This window comes from Kogia breviceps, chromosome 1, assembly GCF_026419965.1.
Source record: "Kogia breviceps isolate mKogBre1 chromosome 1, mKogBre1 haplotype 1, whole genome shotgun sequence".
Lineage (NCBI taxonomy): Eukaryota > Metazoa > Chordata > Mammalia > Artiodactyla > Physeteridae > Kogia > Kogia breviceps.
This window is the reverse complement of record NC_081310.1, coordinates 15,876,940-15,896,613: the sequence shown is the minus strand read 5'-3', so window position 1 is coordinate 15,896,613 and position 19,674 is coordinate 15,876,940. Positions and strand designations below refer to the sequence as shown.

General features: G+C 36.5%; 1 protein-coding gene across 4 annotated transcripts in view; it reads right to left on the bottom strand.

The window, feature by feature from the left end:
• SPATA17 (spermatogenesis associated 17) overlaps positions 1 to 19,674 on the bottom strand; it is a 333,016-nt gene that overhangs the window by 218,800 nt on the left and 94,542 nt on the right. For all 4 annotated transcript variants that reach the window (XM_067020824.1, XM_067020823.1, XM_067020829.1 and 1 more), the window contains one exon: positions 866 to 1,069. In XM_067020824.1, coding sequence (XP_066876925.1) covers positions 866 to 1,069 — 204 coding nt within the window. The remainder of the gene's footprint in view (positions 1 to 865; positions 1,070 to 19,674) is intronic.

The following is a 19,674-nucleotide window of genomic DNA, read 5'->3' as shown; positions in this document are numbered from 1 at the left end:
TCTGGGGGTGACAGAGGTGTTGCTCTCTGGAACTTTTAGGACAGTAACAATCATCACAACCCATCCCACTCCACCCTTTAGCCCTAGGAAGTCATTTGCCAATCACGCTGTATTCTAATCCATAGTGAAGAGTTTGTCTTTGCTTGAGTTTTGCATTGTTTTGGGCCCTCTCTAATTCTCCAACTTACACTTTTTAAATGACTCCCATGCAAATTATGTTTATAATTGTATAGAATCATGTGAACCATCAGATGAGAGGCTAAATTAAACAAATTTGATAATACATAGGATTTTTCTAGCAATAACAGGTTATAAACAAGTACAGTTATTACAGTATTGTTATATAAAAAGGCTACATCCTAGCCAAAAATCCTACGTGTTAATTTTACACCCAGAACAATAAAATTCAATACCAAGGAAATATTTATTTCTTTGATACATATTTTAAATGTACTTCATTTTTATTATTTAAAATTAGATTCTGGGGAAGTCCCTGGCAGTCCAGTGGTTAGGACTCGGCACTGTCACTGCCATGGACCAGATTCAATCCCTGGTCAGGGAACTAAGATCCCACAAGCTGCACAGCACAGCCAAAAGGAAAAAAAATTAGATTCTGTAAAAAAATAATTTTCTTTTCTTTTCACAAAGATAAAACAATAACTTTTTATAAAAAAAACAGAAAGAACACGATCACTGACACAATTCTTATGTATGTATACGTATAGCTGATTCACTTCATTGTACAGCAGAAACTAACACAACATTGTAAAGCAACTATACTCCAATAAAAAAGAAGAAAGTGAATAATAAAAGTTCAAAGACAGAAACGTTAAACTGAAAAAAAAAAAAAAAGACTAATGAGTACCTGACATCGTTTCCTATCAAGGGGTGGCAGGATTCCGGACCGAGGAAAGGACCGGGTACTTGTGCAAGCCAGCCAGCTGCTAAGGCTGACGCAGTGCTTCGGCTTCGCTTTAGGTCTTCGGTGTGTTAAAGGCTTTGCCTGCTGTAACCGCAACTCCCATGGATCAGGATCTTTTCTGAAAGGTGAGTTGTATATACCTGGAATCTAAAGAAGAACAACATCATTTTTTTTTAAAAAAATAATTAATTTATTTATTTGTGCTGTGTTGGGTCTTCGTTTCTGTGCGAGGGCTTTCTTCAGTTGTAGCAAGCGGGGGCCACTCTTCATCGCGGTGCGCGGGCCTCTCACCGTCGTGGCCTCTCTTGTTGTGGAGCACAGGCTCCAGACGCGCAGGCTCAGTAGTTGTGGCTCACGGGCCTAGTTGCTCCGCGGCACGTGGGATCCTCCCAGACCAGGGCTCGAACCCGTGTCCCCTGCATCGGCAGGTGGATTCTCAACCACTGCGCCACCAGGGAAGCCCCAAACAACATCATTTTGATTTTTATCCTTCATTTTCACATGGAATGAAGGGAAGATAAAGTTGTACCATATAAATTTTCATATGTTTAAGGACTCTGTTAAACTACAACTCTAGCTCTTAACTAGAGGTGGACTTTAGATTAGTCTAAGGACATTACAAACTACGCTTTGTTTCCAGACCAACAATTTCAGAATGATTCATGGTTGAAGGCTAAACACGTTAAAAACAACTAATAGAAATTATAGTTTCTATCTGCTACACATGGCATATTTGATATAATTGTATTTGAGAAAAAAAATAACAGGACCTTAAGGCATTCATTTTGTATTCCAACCATTAACTACATATATGTATACTTAACCAGCTCTGTAAGTCATACATTCCTCACACAAACTCACATATATAACGCTTGAACCAGTTTCAGGTACAAAGTATGAACTTAATAAATATTTGATTATTTGAAAGATTATTCACTATACAACCTAATTAATGGCTACCACTTTAAGTTCTTTACTTTAAAATAATGAACTGGTATATGTATATATATATTATATATAAACATACATGTGTGTATATATATGTATACAATCATTCAAAATAACATCCTGTATTTAATGGTTAGGGGCATTATTTCTATATCATCACATTACCCTTGCTGTCTATCACTGACCTTGTCACACACTGCATCAAAATAGTCCAGACTTATTTAACACAGTGCCTGCTATGCAATGGAGGTTCAGTAGATGTATGCAGGACAAATGTTAAATTCACGTTTAGCTATCGCACTTTCTGAAAATTCAATGACGTTTGACTATACAAACTGCTTAGAACTATATTTTTACTCCTTTTCTATATACAAATGCGTATTCATGAAGAAAAGTTATATTTTAAACGATAGGATGACTTGTTTAGTTGCTCTGTAGACATTCTAGACTAATGTAAAGAATGTATCCATTAAACCTATCTGGTTTTCCCTAAAAATGTGCTTTTCTCTCATGCCACCATCATATCCATAAATATTTCTGGTTGTTATATTTACCTCTTGGAATCAGCGAGTCCAAAGTATTATGACTACCTACAGTAGTTGTCTTTGAAAAAACTATCCTAGGAAATTTTATTTATTTTATTTTATTTATTTTTTAACATCTTTATTGGAATATAATTGCTTTACAACGGTGTGTGAGTTTCTGCTTTACAACAAAGTGAATCAGTTATACATATACATATGTTCCCATATCTCTTCCCTCTTGCGTCTCCCTCCCTCTCTAGCCTAACTCCTCAGTAAGTATAAACCTCTCTCTAATACCAACTCAGACTGGATTCCGTGTCCTATCCCCAATGCTTCCTTAACAACCTGGGGACAACTCTGTCACAGTACTTATTACGTTGGTTCAAAATTATCTTTGTGTGTGTGTCCATCTCGCTGGGTCACAGGGACTCTACGTTAGGTATTTGCATTTCCAGGGCCTAGCAAAGTGCTTAACACGTAGTAGACACTCAAAAAATGAATGCTAAATGCTTATGTAGAAAAACAATGCGCTGCTGAGAAAGGCCCATAAAGTCTCTATTTTACTCTTACTTTCTCAAGCCACATAAATATTTTAGTAAAATGTTTGAGTTCATTCAAAATCTGATTGACTTCCTTCAAAGTTATAGATTATATCCTTTTCATCTTTCTTAACAAACACTTCAGGTTTAATTTGCTTTTGAATACATTGTGATCTAGAACTAAATTACCACAGTCCCACTAGGTCATCTCCAACTCAAATTTTTCCTACGCTAAGGAAAAAGTTAATGTAAATATATTTACCTATTTAAATTTTTTCTTGAATTGGCTCTTCTTTGAGACTTTTTTCCCTATACAATTTACATAAGATAAAAGTATTGGAAACATTATAGGCATTGTATAAGCCATTTTTAATGTCATGTTAACATTCTCTTACTATAATACTAAATACAGAACAAGGTGGACACATAAACAGATATTTTTAATGATGTTAATATAAGAAAATTAATACACATATGGATTCAAAATAGCTTTTGGTGGACAGTAATTTTTAAGTGGATGGTAATTTTTAAGATGATTTTTAGGGTGATTTTCTAAGATGAGACTTTATCAATTGTAATGAGAAAAAAAACAATAAATATTATACTGAAAAGACCATTCTGACATAAAATAGAACTAAATCTACATAGTCTATGAAAGAGATATAAGAGAATATCATTCTGTTTAGTGATGACCTAATTAACTGAAGTCTGTTAGTTTATCATTTCCATAATCTTACAGATTAAAATGGCAAAATGCATACAATATAACTAGATTATAATTTACCATTTAAAAATATCTATCTACCTGAATAACTGCTACCAGCTATTAACTTTACCCCCATTAGAAATCTTCCTTGATCTCCTTCACATTTGCATGCACTTGTATACATAGGCTAGATGGGAAATGCAAATAGATCAGTAGACATGATAGCTTTCTTAAATTATATTTTGCAACCTATATGGAGACCTCCTCATGTGTATTCTCTTTGCAATTTAAATCATATATAGATAGAAAATATATTTTAATTGAATGGAAAATGTATCATTTAAAATCTTCAAGGTGTCAGTATTTTAGAAATTAATTTAATACATTTGGCTAACTTTTGTCAATGAAAACGGTCCAGCCCCCCTCAATCCCTACAGCAAGCAGAGACCCTACCTACTTATATTAATAGGGTATCCATTTAATTATTATTTCTTTAAGTTAACAAAACAACCCGAACTATTGTCTCAATTGCTACATTTCATTAATTTGTAAGCCACTTTGTGAATAATGGTTTGCTATGGATTTTTTTTAAAAGTATTACTATGAGTCACAGAAGACGAAGTTAATCCTCGGGGACTATGACATATTTTTCCGTTTTCACATTTTTCACAACTTAGAAGGGCTAATGCCAAGCTAGCTTTGGGGACTTCATTTTCAGCAATAATTTTCTAGAGTGACCAACACTATGGGGAAATCTGTGCTAACTGTTTAAAAAAAAAAAAAAAAAAAGAAGCCTACAACTGAGTTATTTGCAGTACTGTCATGCTAACATTCAACTCAATAAGACCCAAGAAATCTCAGGAGAGGACTCTGCTAATAGCTTCTTACTGACCTCCCTGTATCAGGCCCGGCTGCTGACTGGTGGCCCAGTGGTGAATACAGCAAATGAGGTGTGAAAGCACTGATTTTTTTTAAAGGCTATGATTCTGACTCGTCAAAATGAAAGGAAAAAAAAAAAAGGCAATGAGTTATATAATAGATATATATTTTTCTTGAATTTCCCCCCTTCAGACCTTCCATCATGGGAACTTAAGCATGACCTAGAATATTAATTATGCCAGGTTGAACAGCGAGCAAATGTACCATTTGTTACCCGGTCACCCTTAGCATTACATTAATATTTTGAACCATTCCATATTTCTAACAATCTATCATATCAGTTGGCTCTTTTCTTCTCAGTTTTTATTCTTCTACTGAAGTATTCTAAGGGAAAGTACTTTAAAAAATGCAGTTGACTTGAAAACAAATGGATTTATTTGTTATATTTGGAGCATCTACTGCTGTATTTCATGAAGAATGTTTTTATGGTCATTTTCCACTCATCACTGACCTTTATTTTGTAATTGCCTGTAGGAAGCCATAGTCTAATTTTTTCTCTTCTCTTTGTTATTGAGGTTTACTTTTAAAACAAGTTTCTGTAAAATAAAAAGAATTTGAAACAGGACTGGGTACACCTATAATTCCCATAGCACGATTACTACTGCTTCCATTTCAGATTTTATCAGATTAGAAACAGTAATTTCTCATGATTTCAAAGTAACTGCTTATTCCAGGAATGAAGAACTCTACAGGGTAGGTGGGAGCATTCAAGTTTTACTTTTGCAAATGACAATTATACAGCAAACAGGAGTCACTGATTGCCACAAAAAGAAACAAAGTTTAAAAGTATTTTCTTCATATACACATGACTATATATAAAATAGGTGAACAACGAGGAACTACTGTATAGCACAGGGAACTATACTCAATTTTTAAAAAAATTTTTTTATTGAAGTATAGTTGATTTACAATGTTGTGTTAGTTTCAGGTGTACAGCAAAGTGATTCAGTTAAATATATATATATATTCTTTTTCAGATTATTTTCCCATATAAGTTATTATAAAATATTGAGTATCTTTCCCTTCAATATCCTATAATAACCTATAATGGAAAACAATATGTATAACTGAATCACTTTGTTGTACACTTGAAACTAACACAACATTGTAAATTTTACTATACTTCAATTAAAAAAAAGATTTTCTAAAAGTATTTTCTTGCCCCATGAACCAGATTTTGTGAATATCATGAGAGATGAACAATTCTAAATGGAGGGCTGTCTAAAATATGTTTGAGTTCTACGTTTTAGTAAAAAAGCCTTTTAAAATATAAGACACTAGGCAAGCACAGAAGAGTAGTAATGGTCTCTAATAACTAGAAAAGCAGAAGTGGACCAGGGAACAGTGAATGAAATATTTACCGGGGTGCGGACTGCTGAATCAACACTGACCAATGCTCTTCATCATAATTATCGGGACATACTAGTGCCAGGGGATTTATAAAAATCCCACTCAGCAAATAATTGCCCTGCCGTTAGGAGACAGAGTGTTAACACACTGTCACAGGCCAGTGTTTAGTAAGATAGTCTACATTCAATTACTGTTGCTGAGAACTAAAAGGAAACATGGTCATTTCTCAGATACAGACAACAGTCATGTTAACCCTCAGATACAGCACCCCAGAAGGAATAACAATTTCATGGAAACATTAGGGATTCACAAAGGATATATTTGGTATGTTTCTTATCTATCTAAGGCAAGAGTTTTTGGTTTTTTTTTCAACTACAAATGCTTTTTCTCGTCTTTCACTCCATGAAGAAATAAAATGTTTAAATGTCTTCAGTCAAATTATAGAGGGGGTACGTTAAATGCAGACCCTCAGATACAGCCAGCTTTATTAGGTTAACAAATGATTTTTATAAATCATTCAGATATCCTAATCATTATTATCTGTTAAAATACTCTCATGAAATGTTGATTAAAATGAAGAAATTTAAATAAGATACCATTCTCCATATACTAAGTTAATTCAATAAATATTGAGCATCTTCTAACTTAGAAACACTTTGCTGGATCTAAGGTGGGTACAGAGATAAATAAAAAGTGATCACTCCCTTCAAGCCGTTCTCGGAGGGGACGTGGGGAGAATGATTTTATGACTGACAATAACACAACAAGCCTGTAGTAAGTGTCCTCTAATAACTGTTTAAAAGAAGTATACACTAAAGGTTATGGTAAAGGTATATACCCTTTAGAAAACCCCGTGGAAAAAGTATCTGAATTTGTCCTAAAGATGGGTAGAATTTTGGCAACACTAAAAGGAAGAAAGGTAGTCCAGCCTAAGGGAAGGGTAAAATCAAAGACATATTTGTGGGAAAACATAGGCCACTGTTCAGTGAACATCACTTTGGCCAGTTTAAGCATACAGCTATAGTCAGAAATGAGCTTGTGAAGATTAATTGAAGCCAAATTCTAGAAGGTTGCAAGATCGTACTTAATTCTACATACGATGTGGATCTGTTGATTTTCACATTCTCCTTTAGAAGGTTAAAAGTCTAAAGCAGGCCCTACTGGTGCACAAAGCATGTAGAAACAGACCCAGTGGAAACCTAGGCAAAAAACACCGTTGAAACGGACGGAGCAAGCATCAGAACCAGACTCTGATATGGCAGGGGTATTGGAATTATCAGACCAGGAATTTAAAATAACAATGATTAATAAGTTAAGGCATCTAACAGATAAAGTAGACAGCATGCAAGAATGGATGGGCAATGACAGCAGAGATATGGAAATCCTAATTAGGAATCAAAAAGAAATGTCAGAGATCAAAAACATTGTAACAGAAATGAAGAATGCCCTTGATGAATTTATTTGTAGACCTGACATGGCTGAGGAAAGGATATATCAACAGAAACTTCCAAAATGGAAAAGGAAAGCAAAGCAAAAGAAGTCTGACAAAAATGTAACAGAATGTCCTAGAATATGGTGGGACAACTACAGAAGGTCTACCATAAACATAATGGGAAAATCAGAAGAAGAAGGAAGAAAGAAAGGAATAGGAGAATTATTTGAAGTAACAATGACTGAGGATTTTCCCCAAATTAATGTCAGGCACCAAATAACAGATCCAAGAAGCTCAGAGAACACCAAGCAGGATAAATGCCCGAAAACAATACAAAGCAAAACAAAACGAAAAAAACCCTACACCTAGGTATATCATATTCAAACTTCAAGAAATCAAAGACAAAAAAATCTTGTAAGAAGCAGAGGGGATAAACACCTCACTTATAAAGAAGCAAAGATAAGAATTACATCCAACTTTTCCTCAGAAACCATACAAGCAAGAGGAGAGTAGGGTGTAATACTCCACCCAGAGTGAACCCTAATATAAACTATGGACTTTGGGTGGTAATGATGTGGGAGGGGTGTAGACAGTGCAGTCGTCCCTTGGCATCCTCAGGGGAATTCGTTCCAAGATCCGCCCCACCAAACCCGCAGATACCAGAATCCGAGGACGCTCGAATCCCTTATAGAAAATGGCGTAGTATTTGCATATAATCTTCACACACACCCCAATATTTTAAATCATCTCTAGATTACTTATAATACCTAAGGCAATGTAAATGTTGTGTAAACAGTTGCCTATGCACAGCAAATTCAAGTTTTGCTTTTTTGAACTTTCTGGGTTTTTTTTCTTTGAATATTTGAATCCATGGTTGGTTGAATCCACGGATGCAGAATCTGAGGATACGGAAGACTGACTTTATATGGCAACTTCCCGCTCAAGTTTGCTGTGAACCTAACATTACTCAGAAAAAAAGCCTATCTTAAAAAAGTCAAACACATGTTTAACATATAACACAACAATCCCCTTCCTGGGAATTGATACAAGAGAGATGAAAATATATGTCCACACAAAGACTTGCACGCAAATGTTTATAGTGGCATTATTCACAGATGCCAAAAATTCGATGTAATCCAAATGTTTATCAACAGGTTAATAATTAACAGAATGTAGCTACCCATAGAGTGGAACACTATTCAACAATAAAAAGAAATGAAATACTTACATATACTATAACACGGAAGAATCTCAAAAACATTATGCTAAAGAAGTTAAATGCAATACCACATATCGCATAATTCCATTTTATAAACTGTCCAGAAAAGGCAAATCTAGATAAAGAAATGTACAGAGGCATGAGGTACATGGAAATCTCTAGACCTCCCACTCCATTTTGCTGCGAACCTAAAACTCCCCTAAAACAAGCTTCAAACTTATATTTAGTCCCCCTCCATCTGCTCTGCTTTGAACCCCTCTTACCCTCTACAGGGAAGCCAGAGTAATAACTACAAATAAAACAATTGTTTTGGTCCCTAAAAGACGATAAATGGGGACTTCCCTGGCCGGCCGGTGGTTAAGACTTTGCCTTCCAATGCAGACCCCTGGTCCGGGGAGATCCCACATGCCTAATGGCCAAAAAACCAAAACATAAAATAGAAGCAATATTGTATCAAATTCAATAAACGCTTAAAAAATGGTCCACATCAAAACAAACCTTAAAAAGAAAAAGACTAAAATCGCTTTTCAATGCACCTAAGAAAACCTAACAAGTTCTTAACAAAGTCCTTTGTTCTGTTCCAATCTCATTTAAGCCACTCTAACCATCCGTCACTACACACCATCCACATTGGCTTTCTTTCATTTCCTCAAAACATGCCAGGCTCTTCCATGACTCAAATTCATCAAAAATGTTTTTTCCATCTGCTTACTTGCCTGGCCAAATTATACGCATGCTTAAAACTTCACATTAAATATCACTCCTTTAGAAAGACCTTTTGTGACCCCATACACATTGTCCTAGTATACTATTTCTCCCACAGTTCCCTGTTCATTTTCTTCATGGCACTTATCACGTTAAGTTATTCACATATACGACTATTTGTTCTTTAATGTCTATCTCCCCACCTAGAATTTAAGCTCCATCAGGTTAAGAATAACGCCCATTTTCCTGACGTTTACATACTTAAGTTTGTAGTTCTCAACCCTGGCTACACAGTAAGTTCATTTGGGCAACGTGAAAACTACTATGTCCAAGCTCCACCCTAGATCAACTCAGGTGGAATCTTTGAAGCACGTGTCTAGGCATTAGCTTAGTTTTGTTTTTAAAGAAGAGCTGAGAACACGGACTTATTACCCATCTCAATACCTGGCTCAGAGTAGACAATCAATCCATGTTTATCTGAATAAGTGATATAAGACCAGAAGGCGGGCTTCCCTGGTGGCGCAGTGGTTGAGAGTCCGCCTGCCGATGCAGGAGACACGGGTTCGTGCCCCGGTCCGGGAGGATCCCACGTGCCGCGGAGCGGCTGGGCCCGTGAGCCACAACTGCTGAGCCTGCGCGTCCGGAGCCTGTGCTCCGCAACGGGAGAGGCCACGACAGGGAGAGGCCCGCGTACCGCAAAAAAAAAAAAAAAAAAAAAGACCAGAAGGCTGTAAAAGGAAGCAAAGCCTGTTTATTCAGAAGTAAGAAGGAAGACCAGTGGAAATAGAAGAATGACATGGACAGCGAGTATTTTATAGAAACAGAATCAAAAGACATGGATAATAGGTTAATCAAGATATAAGGTACACTACCAAAGGTAAAACAGATAGCTAGTGGGAAGCAGCTGCAAAGCACAGGGAGATCAGCTCGGTGCTTTGTGACCACCTAGAGGGGTGGGATAGGGAGGGTGGGAGGGAGGGAGATGCAAAAGGAAGGAGATAGGGGATATATGTATATGTAGAGCTGATTCACTTTGTTGTACAGCAGAAACTAACACACAATTGTAAAGCAACTATACTCCAATAAAGATGTTAAAAAAAAAAAAAAGAAGAATATAAGGGAGTGTAGAGTTAAGAAAATCTTGCCTTTAGAAGCCCAGCAAGAGTTCGCAAGAAGAGCAGTTATGTGAGAATATTCATCTCTGTTTGGGGGATGTTAGGACGGAGCTTCCCACAAAGCATTCAGGTTGAAAGGTCCAGTGTGGCGTTGTCGGAGCAGTCTGGAACTTAAGAAAGAGGTCATAGCTAGCAACCGGAGCGTTTTCTGAATAAAAATGGCTGAAGGTGTGAAAATGGATGGAGTCACGGAAGGGGAGAATAGGGACTGAGGGACTTTTTTCCAAGAAGTCTTAGTGACGTGTATATAGGAAGTAAGTGGGAGAAGGGAAGCTCCTGAAGTGAAGGGCAATGGAAAGAGCGAACAGCGGGTGGTGGGGGCAGGACATCAGGGAGAAGGTGGTTTCATGGAGGAGGTCAGCGGGGTCAGATGTCAGGGAGGGTGGGACAGCATGAGGACAGACACTGTACCCCTGGAATGGTAATCAGAGGGTGACAGGTGACCTCTGCAGAAGCAGATTCTGTTCTTGTGGCAGAAATCATATTGCAATCCACTGAATGTGAGGAAGAAAAAAGAAGTGGAGGCTGGTTTGAGGCTTCCAAAATATAGCAATATCATGATGACTCAAAAAATCTCGGGACTGAAAGAATATCTTGTTGTTTTTTTTTTTTCCCCCAGTCAGGATTTCCCTTTAACCATACTGCTCTTTGAAAGAATTTCTGAGAAAGATTTCGTGTAAAAGATTTTCTGGGAAATCTTCCCCATTAAACAATTCCTTTCTCTCTTTATCTGTAAATGTCAGGTCAGTCTTTTACTGATCCCTGCAAGACCTGGATGCAAGTGGCTGGCTTTCCCACTTAGGTAATTTCTCTAGACCTTCTCCTTTCCCCAACCTGCAGCAAACCCCATCTACCCACCACCAGTGTGGCTTTCTTTACCTTCTCGTTTGTCTGCTACCTTAGCAGTCTCTCCAGCTTTGGCTTTGCTTTCTGTCTTTGCATTTGAGTCACAGCCTTGATAGTTTATAAATAATTATAAAATACTGAAATTAGTGTTGACATGAAGAGATAGCCATCCTGGGAGTAGACCATTCTGTGGGCATAAGATGTCTGGTGTTTGAGCCGGATCATGAAAGAGGAGAAGGGGTTTGTTTGGTGTGCGAAGTGAGGAAAGACATTCCCAGAAAGCAACAAGACGATGTACAAAGGAACAGAAACTTAAATAACTTTGATATTTTAAAAAAACGATAAATACCCTCATATGATAGAGTAAACAAGATACACAAGAATTATTGAAGAAAAGTGGGAAGAAATGACCAAAGAGTGGGCGTGCCACTAAGGCCAAAGAAGGTTACAAGATCACTGGTGTTATGAGCAGTGTGCAAACCTCTGAGAGGTCACATGAATTTATAATTCGGAGATTCCTGGGCGACCCGATCAAGAGTTATTCTCAGTAGAGCAATGGAAGTGGAAACTCCGTTCACAGTGATCTGAAAACTCCCTAGTGTGATTCCTCTGATAGACAAATTTCCATACATTCTGAACTGGCTCATTATACACACAAAGGAAGCCTGCACCCCCTAAGGAAAATAGAAGAAACATAGTGAAGGATGTTTTTATGACCACCATCCCCCTAGAAACCTCCCATTATACACTTTTTTCTACTCCCCCTGGAAACCTAGTGTTTTCCCTTGCTTGGTTCTTCTACAGATGATTTGATTTGAAAATGATTCCATAGTTTGGGTTTAAAAGATGACTTCTAAGACAATTAGTTGCTAAAAGAAAAATACTTGGCATTACAGACACAGGCAAGTCAATGAAAATTTTCTTTTGTTAAAGAAAATGTACCAGTGGCATGGAGCATTTGTCACACTTTATTCCCAGCGTTCTATGAGGCTCTGCAAAAAACTGCTATCCCGCGAGTCTTTGAAGAAGGATTTTTTTAAGCAAACCAGAGAAAGTCATTTTAAATTGTATCAAAGTATAGGACTGACTGCCTCGTGGGCATGAATGCTATGTTGCCTTAATCTGGTTGGCTACAGTCTTGTGTCCATATCTTAAAGACCACCGCATTTTCAGATCACTGTGCTCTCATGTAGTTTTGTTCTGAAGACCTATGGCTTCTCGTACGGAAACTATTAATTAGTACCTATTAGGTACAGGTTATACCTGCCGCTTTGTGACAATTGAACTGGGTGATTAGGGTTTTTTTACTTTTCTGTATGTTATCTCCAATAAAAATTTTATTTTAACTTTTTCAGGTTATCTTTTTTGCTTTCCTATTTTGCTCTGGTCTCCTCGATGGTAGGGAGCCTGGAAAATCCCATCCCATATGCTTTACAACCCTACTACCTTTTATTACTACTTAAACTGTAAGCCCCTCCAGTACTAACATAATTTGGCCACAAAATAATTAGCAGAAAAGTAATTTTTTCCAAAGAAGTTGGCCAATTAATATTTTTGATGAAAAAAACTGACCTGGTCTAAAACAAATAATAGTCTAGTCTCTGCTTTTTTGGGTGTACTACTGGGTTGTTTTACAAGTTTGTATGTGATTTTTTTTTTTTTCAAATTTGAGGAAATAGTACTGCCCTTGTACTTTTTAATCTATAATTCACTTCCAGTCTATAATGTCACTGTGCTAACTGAAATAAAAACATAAGCACAGCAACCTAAATTTCCCCATAATAGGAGATAGCTGGATCAAGCAACTATTTGTCTATTTGTTTTTTGGTCAAATTGATTATGCCCAAATAAATTTCTGCTAAATTAATCACAGCTCTCCTTTACATTTTCTGGTATATTCATCCTCAAAACCCTGTTACTTGTCCCAACCCTCCTGATTCCCTTGCCTATAATTCTTTCTGCCTCGCCCTGTGGATCCCGTCTCTGGTCTATGCTAACCCACTTCCCTATGCCCTCAAGCTTTGCGATACATACATTCTCTCCCTTTTTTATTACAATTGAAGCTGCCTTCTCCTCGAGAGCGCCACTTCCTTTGCTGCCTTACTGAGCAAAACATTTCAGTATTTCCCTGTATCACAGTGACCAGGAAGAGATTTGCATCGTCTCATTTCTCCAACGTCACTTTCAAACCACTGTCAAATCTACCTTCTTGCAGTCTGAATATCTCTGTTTTGTCCCTCCTTATGTCCCAGACTTGCTGGTCCTTCCTCCCATATTCATGATAGCCTTTGGCACGTGGTTCAGGCTTCCCTTCGACTATGTGTTCTGGCATAATTTTAGGTGATTTCATATACAGATGGGCAGCCACCCCAATAGTTTATCTTCACGGTTCTTTGACTCCTTCATCTTCGCTGACCTTCACCCTTACACAATGTTAGCCACACCCTACAAAAACCTGTCATCCAGACCTGCCCTGTGTTAATAATTCAGTAAGCTTAGACACCAGTATCTCACATTCTTAGTTTTACTGACCATAAGATTGATTCCCTAAAGATCTCAAGTCCAGGGATCCCTCAAGTTTTTCCTAATCTACTGTCTCCTTTTTGCCCTCACTTTTTCTTCTACTAATATGAGTCACGTGGTTGATTATTTTAATGACTCAAGTCCCTAACATCCACCATCCTGTCATGTCTACATGGCCATGCCCCAAGCCAGAATCCATTCAACTGCACAATATAACTTAGTGGTTAGTTAGTTAAATCTGAATTCCCAACTCTACCTCTTATTTCCTCTGTGATCTTAGCCTCTATTACTTAACCTCACAGCAACATGGGTATGTCCTCTGAAATAACAGAACTATCTCATCAGGTCATATATAAGTTTAAATACATTAATACAGCTAAAGCACTTTGAACAGCGCCTGATACAAAGAAAGCACTCAATAAATGCTAATTTTTTTTTAAAGAGGTGGTATCATGTACTCATTGTGACTATGAGTTCTGGTCTAGACCATCACATACTAACACTGACCTTGGGTCCTTACGGAATCTCTTTGTGCAGCATCAATGAATTGGGTATAACTGTCTGCCTTATAGGGTGGTACATGAGAATTAAGAGAGGTAATTCATGTAAGGGAATCAGAGGGACACTTGGCTCACAGTAAGCCTCCAATGAATGTTAGCTCTTGTTACCATTATTCTGCATGCTTACAAGCTCAGGCTACTGCTAACTGCTGGAATAAGTCATATAACCAGGCAGGCTGGAGATGCTACATCTTAGTGGACTTCAAATCTACCTAATCCCTCCGAGCCCCTAAACAGCCCTCTGCCTACGCCTCTTCTCAGGTTTATTTTAGAAAATCAATCAGGATACCGAAGTCCTCAAACAGTAATTACTTCAACCTCCAACCATCGCTATACAAGTATCCATATACAATCCTACCCTTGTTTTATTCCTTCCTGACTTATGAGGCAAAACTCTCCTTCCGTCTCTTTCAGGTTCCAACTTTATGCTCATCATCGCATCCTCTCCCACCTTTTCCAGGTCCACACGCTTGTTTAGTTATTTCATTCTCTCCTGTCTTTTCAAGCTTTCTGCTGCAAGTCGTTCTTCTGTGAACAGGTACGAGTTTCTACTTTTACGAAAACCTTCCTCTAACCCTGCTTCCTCATCAAGCCTGTAAATCTAATCAGTGGGAGTACATATTTCCTATTCCTCATGTTTGCATTGGTCTCTCTCTGCTCTTCACTGTATCAGGGAACAAGGAGTGAGTTCTCAGTCTGGCACATCAGGAAAGGAGCTGGTCCAGCCTAGTTTAGCCCCTTCCTCCCATTTCTTGAAAGTCAGCCTGTTTATGGGAAAGAAATATACTTTACTTCCACTTGCTTTAAGATTCACAAGGATGGACTCAGTTTTCCTGCTTTGCTTATGACGGGGAAGAAGATTTCATTATAAAATTAAGTAGAAGCAAGTTTATTAGTGCTTCAGATGCAAACTTCCAATACAGCTCTCATTGCTAATCAAACTAATACCGCTGATCTCCATCTATCTTTCTCTCAACTTGTTCTGAACTCGGGCAGGAAAAAGTCGGTTTAGGTATTGGGCTCTTTATCACCTCTCCCTTCTCAACCAAGTTTCCGCCCTGGCTATTCCGTAACGGTGCTTTGGCAAACATCGTGCCTCACTTTTGCCATTAACTATATTGACATCTCAGATAGTGCTGAACATACCAATAAATAAAGCTTCAGTCTTATCATTTGGGACATAACAAGCCCACTTCTTTCATTGACGTGAGCATTCATTAATTGAAAGAAACATTACTAGTTAGATCAAGAGTGAGATGTCAAAGACATTTGTGTTCTTATAGCTATCTCTTGATCTCAGATAATATGATCACAAAACAATGTGTAACTCTGTGTTGAACAGGATTCTGTTGTTTCAAAATTTCAGCTGATGCCTCAAAGGTGAAAATACGTAATCATTGACAAGTACCCAGCCTTACTCCTGTCTTTTCCTAACAAGGCGAACACATTGCCTAAAAGCTGCCCAGAAGTGCCCATGAAGGCTTGTTTGCCTTCCTGTGAGAGGCTCTTGCATATTAGACTTATGCCTTCTACCTCCTGATGTTTAAAGGAACTGATCAGCTAATTCACACAGGGATTAAAGGCTAATCATGCTGATTATGTTATCTACTAGATACCTTCAAATAAACAGAACTTAAAAGATATGATTTCAGCCATCATCCAGGAAAATATTTTTGAGATAGGACCTTTCGCAGCCCCCTTCAAACCATACCGTAAAGAGAAAGCATGGTTTCGAAGACAGCCAGATCTGAGTTTGAATTTCAGCTCCACCCTATCTACCTGTATAACCTGGTTTGATTTGGGACATAAGGAGCCTTTAAAATTGTTAGCTTCCCCTATGCTTTTTCATTGTATATAAGATTTGCCCTTTTAAAAACAGCATCAAATATATTTTAGCAATATAGAGATCAGTTACTAAAAATTATTATAGCTTTAAAAATTGTTTTTTAATAGTTTTTTTTTAATGCAAAGAAGAACTAGTGAATAATTGACATTGGAATAAAAGCTTCCTTTCTTATTTTGAATCTAAAATTACTACAAATCAGAATTAGGACATGTATATATACCATTGATTTATTAGTCAATTGATATTACTTATGAGCCTACTTTGGTATTAGGGATATTAAAACGACATGATTGCTTTCTTTTATGAATTCACCTACATTAGGCTGAAGTAGATGTAACCATAATACCAATGGTAAATGTTATATTAAAACATGGAGGGAGAAAAAAAGGATCAACTCTGCCTTGGAAGGTCAGGGAAAGCTCAACAATAATTTTAGCATTCTAATAATAGTTGACAGAGAAGTTGATTTCAGTATGGCTACATAATTAAGAATACAGGTAAGATAAGTTGAATCATTTTAATGGTGTAAGTTCAAGAGTAATACAGATGATCATAAATTAACCTATGTACATAAAGCATAAATATAAATAATTAATAGGAGTACAACAAAATTATATTATCCTAATGATTACAGTTTATTTCAATGAGATATTAGAACTGAAATTATATGCATATGTATATATACATGGTTTAATTTAAAAGTAAATGGAAGGGCTTCCCTGGTGGCGCAGTGGTTGAGAGTCCACCTGCCGATGCAGGGAACACGGGTTTGTGCCCTGGTCTGGGAAGATCCCACACGGCTGGATCCGTGAGCCATGCTCGCTGAGCCTGTGTGTCCGGAGGCTGTGCTCCGCAACGGGAGAGGCCACAACAGTGAGAGGCCCTCATACCACAAAAAAAAAAAAAAAAAAAAAGTAAAAGTAAATGGAAAATAAAGCCAAATAAATTTAAGAAAAAAAATTTGAAATTCAACTCATTAAGTATGCTAACAAACTAAGCATCTTGAAAACATAATTTTTCTCTAAACTAAGGAAGGTTATATCCTTTTGGTAAATCTTTCCTTTCAGTACAATAATAGCTGTTAAGACATGCAGCTTATTTACTTTAGGTCCAAGAGATATTCACAGATTAAGATTTAAACATAAATTCTTTCCCTTTCCTCTCTTCTCCATACCTTCCTTCCATTTTCTCATCCTTTATTTTACTGTCTGTTGTGATACTGTGTGGATAACATAACTCAATTTTGACTGAAATACTTCCAACTGTCAAAAGATACAGTAGATAGAAATGGCAACTGACAAGACTATTAGTTACATAGAAAATTTGCCACTTCATACTAAAATACTTAAAATCATGCTTGTCACACCAAAATGAAACTAATTTTATACATATTTTTAAAATTAACAATTGTAATTTAATTCCTCCTTGGTTGTTTCTTTTGTGACTATAATAAATACATAAAATACATAAAAATATTGAGGACAATTTCTATGTCATTTAAAATATTTATCTAATTTATACTGCATAAAATCTTAAGGTCATAGATGATTTCTTGTGTTGGGACTATACCTTAAATTAAACTCAAAAGTTAGGAAATACTCATGCTCTTAATAGTGGTCTTAATGACCAAATCAGCCACATTAGACAATGATTCAGTATCTTAACCACTGACTTAGTTAAGAGTTCATTTTAAGGAAACATTTGAAAGTATAATTGCTCTCCCTATGTCCTTAGTTTTAATACTAAGTGTGTTTGATTATAGGATGCAAGGGTTGGGAAAAGAGGTATAGAGGAAGATTAAAGGAGGAAAGAGAAGGGAAGAAAGGAGATGGATTATACCAAAGCCTGAGATTTTAAAATTTGGCCACCAGTTACTCAGTTGAAAGATTTCTGAAGTTTTCCAATCCAGGAGAGTGAATTAAATATCGAGGATATAGAGAGAGCAGGGCTTATCTATATAAAGTTACTCTTCTCAACTCACAGAAGAGCTAAGACGGACCATGAACTCTCACACTCCACCTCTTCATCGTGCATCAGTTACAGTAGCATCTAACTTAGAACTGGCCTCAATCTAAAGTATTTCTGAAATGTCCTGAAAATAGAAAAGTAATCATAATACTAGGAATAAATCCTTAAATCTACAAAGTATTACAGACACAATTATTTCATCAGATCTAGTTACAGCAATGGTATAACTTCCTTGTATTTCAAGGCTTTGGATTTCATTATATTATTAATAAAATTAGTGATATCAAAAGGAACCCCTCAAAACTCTGTCTTCTCTAATCAATGAAGAAATTGATAGGATTAATTGCAATGAACTTCCCAGCAACACTAATATATACAAAACCAATAGAAATAAGTGTGTAGTAGTTAGCTGTCAATTATTTTTGTGTAAAATGTTTATATACAATGCAATGTAAAATATTTAAATGGAGGAACATTTTACATTGAGGTAGGAAATGGGAACTACTTTTGTTACACATTTTATTCTAATTCTTTTCTGACTTGAGTTTTTTCTATTAAAACTGTACTGAATACCATTTTTAAGTAAAAAACATACATATATATGTTTATGTTGTATATATAGTTACCTATAATATATATATCTATATATGCATATAAAATTACTGGAGGAGAACATATACCAAATTTTTAACAGTGGTTATCTTTTGGATGGTTCAATATGAACAAATATTTTCTTCTGTGTTTATCTCTATATTACCAGTTTTTGGTACTAAATACATTTTATGTTTGTAATTAGAGGGTAGTCCCAATAAACATTACTTAAATGTTATTTTTAAAAAACTGTATTGGAAATTTTACACAAGGCTGCATTTGTGTGTTTATATACATACATATAAACACATACATGTACATATGTGTATGTATATATAGGTTATTTTTTAATACCTAATGAGAACAAACTACTCCATACCCTAATACATTAAAAATTTACCCAGTCTACTGTATGGAAGTAAACTGACCCTGAGTTTATAAAATAAACTATAAAAGAAATAAGAGAGAGAGAACTAAAGAAAACCAGGTGCTTCAATTTTAAAGATAGGACTAAAATAGTAAGGTTTATTTAAATGTCTGAATGCTGGATTTGGTATCTGATAAGCAGATGATTATTTAGAGCACATTAAAATAAAAGTTAAAACTTATCTGAGCAAATTTAACCAGAGCAGCAGGGTTTGCACATAGTACAAAAATGTAGTCCAATCAGAGGTGAAATAACAGTGAAATTGATGAACCGTAACGTTTGGGCCCCTCATTTTGGTAGGCCCGTTCCAAGACACAGGGAGGGACCCTGGCAATGTGCTCACGTGGTTATGTATTTTTTGTAGAATTTGCAAAAGTAAGATATCATTTAATTCCACTGTTTCTCTATACTCTGCCTTATCCTCTGTCACACCTGGGTTGGGTGGTATGAGAGT